Source organism: Pteropus medius, unplaced genomic scaffold, assembly GCF_902729225.1.
Source record: "Pteropus medius unplaced genomic scaffold, Ma_sr-lr_union100, whole genome shotgun sequence".
NCBI lineage: Eukaryota > Metazoa > Chordata > Mammalia > Chiroptera > Pteropodidae > Pteropus > Pteropus medius.
The window spans coordinates 63,480-68,051 of record NW_024355522.1 but is presented as its reverse complement, the minus strand read 5'-3'; the positions used below and the strand labels follow the sequence as shown (position 1 = coordinate 68,051).

Here is a 4,572-nt window from a genome sequence, read left to right as displayed (position 1 = left end):
CATATATGTGTATTTTTCCATTTTAAATATTTATCTTATAATGTACACACTCTTTTGTGTAATGCTGCTGTTATTTCAAATCATGATAATTTGCAAATTCATTAAACTTTAATATTTGGATGTTTAAAAAGATTAAATAATACCATGAAGTTAAGCAAGGAAATATAGAACAGTATTTATCTAATTTCAGATAAGGGAAGGTTTTCTAAGCAGAGATGCCAAAACCCATATTTGGAAAATTTGATTTGGCCCAAGAATGAAAATGTCTTTGCAAAGAATCCCATAAAAATTAAATGGTAAATGAAAATAGTTAAAAGAAAGATGTTTTATATAAATAACATGTGTAATACATTAAATATATATGTATAATACATTAATACATGTGTAATACATTAAATATATATATACATTATAAATATATGTATAATACATTAATACATGTGTAATACATTAAATATATATATATACACATACATACATACATGATAGGCATTGACTAAATAGTTTTGCCTTATAAGCTTTTAGCAATCAATAAGGAGAAAATATATGTAAACCTTTCAGAAATCAGCAAATATGAAGATGTAGCTTACCAAAAAATTTTTGAAATCTCCCCCCTCTAGTAACCAAAGACAAATAAAATAGTGAGATATTATTGTTCATTTTTTTTAATTGCTAAAAGTTGTAAGTAAATGGTTACATTCAATACTGCTGACAGTTGCATTCTCTCGTACTCTGGATTTGGGAGCATGAATGTGTACGATCTTTAACACCCTGATCGAAAAGCCTTTAGACCACTCGTTTCCCTTACAGAAAAACATTCTCAAGGAAAATCTGGAGGCTGAGGCCCTGGCAAGGGACCAGGCTCAATGGACTACCTGAAGGCAGAGGGTGGGGCCGCAGGGGTGGGGGTGGGGGACACAACGAAGAATGTAAGGCCTCTGTTACGTTTGTGACTGCGCCAGTGGGTCCAGGTGAGACTACGCCGAGGTGGCAGGCCTCAGCAATATCATAGCAAGGAAGTCTCTAGAGCAGTCTCCTTTAGGGGCTCTGAAAGCTTTCATCTATGGGGTCCTTGGGCAGTCGGATCCTGAGACGCCATGATTCCGAAATAGTTGATCTGCATCAGCCAGAAGACCAGGCAGGTCCCAGTTGTGCATCTGGCAGCCGTAAACGCAAACGCGAGCAGAACAGTGAGACGTCCTTGGGCTCAGAGTCTGACAACAACCGCAGTTTTCTAGATCCAGAAGAAAATCGACAAGAATATGTCAGCAAGAGGCACGGTAAAAAGGCTAAGATCACATCTGAGTATGCTTACGAAACTTTTTTTTTGACTGGGGAAAACAGTGACATTAAAGTCCGTGCCCTGGGGAAAGTATGGTGTTTACACAAAATGTTTTTACGTCAGTCGGGCTACTTTGCAACTATGTTGAGAGGTTCTTTGGAAAAATCTCGCATAGATATTATTGACCTGGAGGTTAATGACCAGAGTATAGACACAGAATCCCTGCACTTTGTACTAGGCTCGTTGTACTGGGATGAATATGTCTTAAGGGAGCCCCTTCGAGTTCCACGAATTTTGGCAACAGCACGCCTGCTTCAAGTAGAGAAGTTAGTTCGGCATTGTGGTGAGACCATGAAGGAAACAATTAATGCAAAAACTGTGTGTAGCTATTATGCAGCAGCAGAAACCTATGGATTAGAGTCTGTAAAGACAGAGTGCTTCGAATGGCTTCTCCACAATTTGATGACACATCCAAGTATTCAACTGTACAAAGAACTCAGCATAGATCTCATGAAAATGCTCATTTCTTCTTCTAATTTATTAGTAATGCAAAAGGAAATGGATGTGTACACCACACTTAAAGAGTGGATGTTCATTCGTCTTAACCCAGCTTGGAAAGGCTCAATAAGACAGCTTTTAGTTCATGCAAACCAATGGTTTTCCAGGCACAGGGAAGCTGTGAATGCCATTGCCTTTCTTGAAACCACAGAAGGCATAGCATTTCAACCAGTGTTTAAAAAGTTGAGGTTTCACCATATGATCTGCGACCTGGCCTCCACGAGGGTTATTGAGCAAGATACTGTGATACCTTCTGAATGGTTATCATATGTTTATAAACAACAATGGTTTACCTTGCTTAAAGCAGAACAAAACAGAGAAATTGGGCCCCGAGACATCAATGAAACAGAGCTTGAAGGATATAGCATGAGATGTGGTAAAAAGATTCTCAAAGATGGAAAATACTCCTGGAATTGGTCAGGTTACAACTTTGGCTTTCCATTACATGTTACCTTCAACAGTCATTATATAATTTTCAAGCAAAATACTTTCAATCATTCATGTGACAATTCAGTTTGTTTAAAATTTCTAAGAAATATCGTGTTCAGATTAACTTTGGTATATTTCAATTCTAAGGGAAAACTAAGTTTCAGCAAAACAACCGGTTATAAAATTCTTACTTTTGAAAAGGATGAAGAACAAGTGATAATGAAGTTGGATAGCATAGTTCTGAGATTCCCTTTATACATATTCTGTAACTTCCTGTTTATGCCATTAGAAAATCCAGGAAATTGATCATCTTGTCAATTAGGATGTGTAAGCATTTTGAAAACTTCTGTTTCATTTCATTTAATGGCCTTACTGTTAAACACAATAAAGATGACTAATAACAGAAGTGAAGATCTTTCAAATGTGGAAACTACCAAAAATGACTATTCTATATCTTCATTTTATTTCTATGGATTTATGAAGAAAAAGTTTAATTCCAAGAAAATATCTGAAACCAAACAGTCAATAATGCTTACATCTCTTGCTTTCTATTTACCATCAATACTCAAGCTCCAAATGGAAATAAGAGACTCAAGGAACCAAAAATAATTTTACCCTAACATTGAGACAAAATAAAGAATTCTCTTCCTTGCTGAAATTGTTGTGTAAATGTGGTTTTAATTGTGGCAATATTACAGGAGAGAGTCAATCATCAGGTAGAACCTGAGATTAAGAAATCTTTTGGATTCTATGATGTATAGTTTTAGTATATGTGCTGCCGAAGTGAGCACAATATAATGTACAGTTTTAAATAACCAGACAAACAATCTCAGGTTATACAGAATTACATACTATATAATTTAGTGTTACTTTACAATTAATCTGCAACATGCCCCATTTTCTCTATGGTTTGGAAAACTCATATTGCTGGCTATCTGGAAGATACTGTGTGTGTTTTTCACACTTAAAGAGTGGAAATATGCATTAAAATATGTACATATGTAATTATGTTATATAATATATATTATAAAATATATAGGATATAATTATAATTATATTATAACATGAATACATAAAATGCCATATGTAATTTCATATACTATATATAAATAAATACATGCCAATAAATGTTTTTATTGTTTGCAAAGACCAGAGAAAAATATTTTTTGCGAGAGGGAAGAATTCATTTTATTTTAGAGCAAAGTAAATGTATTACAAATGAGACATTCAGAACCCTTTGGTTTCATGAATATTCTATCTTGATAATGGACAGCTATGCTTTTATGAACTTCTAAAAATCAGCCAACTTTGGTCTGAGCTGGAGTTATTAAAAGTAAAGAACAGAGGAAACAGACTCATTCCTTCTGCGGGGTCTTTTCAGTGTGGAATTACAGTGTTTTCTCATCAACCCTTCAGGAGCTTATGCGAAGATCCCACTGGTCCTATTGATATTAGTTTTCTTTTAATAAAAATATTCTTTCCATTGTAATTCATTTTTAAAAATGTGTAATTTTAAAAAATAATTTTTAAAATTTTATAATTAGTTTGAATATAATATTATACTACTTTCAGGTGTACAACATAGCGATTAGACATTTATATAACTTACAAAATGATCACCCTGATATATCTTGTACCCACCTGACACTACACATAGTTATTACAATATTATCAACTATATTCTCTATGCTGTACTTCACATCCTCGTGAATATTTTCTAACTGGCAATGCGTTCTTCTTAAACCCTTCACCTTTTTCAACTTTCAACTCCTTCCCATATGGCAACCATCAAAATGTTTTCTGTATCTATAAATTTGTTTCTACTTTTTTTATTTTCTTCTTTCGATTCCACTTGTCTGTCTCTGTCTGACTTACTCCACGCAGCATGATACTCTTTAGGTCCACCCATGTCATCACAGATGGCAAGATTTCATACTTTTTTTATGACTGAGTAATATTCATATATATATCACCTTTTCTTAATCCATTCATCTGTTGATGGACACCCAGGTTGCCTCCATATCTTGGCTATTGTAAATAATGCTGCAATGAACGTATGAATTCACACGTGCCTTCAAAGTAGTGTTTTGCGTTTCTTCGGATAAATGCCCAGAAGTGGGATCATTGGGTCCTTCTTTGTCTCTTGCTATAGCCTTTGTTTTAAAGTCTATTTTGTCTGGTATAAGTATTGCTACCCCAGTTTTTTTGTTTGTTTGTTTCCATTTTCATGAAACATCTTTTTTCATTCTTTTACTTTCAGTCCCTGAACACCTTTCAATCTGAAGTGAGTCTCTTATAGGCAG

At 34.5% G+C, this 4,572-nt stretch overlaps 1 protein-coding gene across 1 annotated transcript; it reads left to right on the top strand.

Annotated features, from left to right (window-relative positions):
* The first annotated feature begins 1,063 nt into the window (after positions 1 to 1,063).
* On the top strand, positions 1,064 to 2,575 carry LOC120599642 (germ cell-less protein-like 1). Its single transcript, XM_039858722.1, has one exon. It carries the CDS (start codon positions 1,064 to 1,066, stop codon positions 2,573 to 2,575), a length of 1,512 nt encoding a protein of 503 aa, XP_039714656.1.
* Positions 2,576 to 4,572: the final 1,997 nt, after the last annotated feature.

Excerpts from the sequence above, each read along its gene's own strand:
- LOC120599642 (XM_039858722.1), top strand. The coding sequence starts at position 1,064 with ATGGGGTCCTTGGGCAGTCGGATCCTGAGACGCCATGATTCCGAAATA.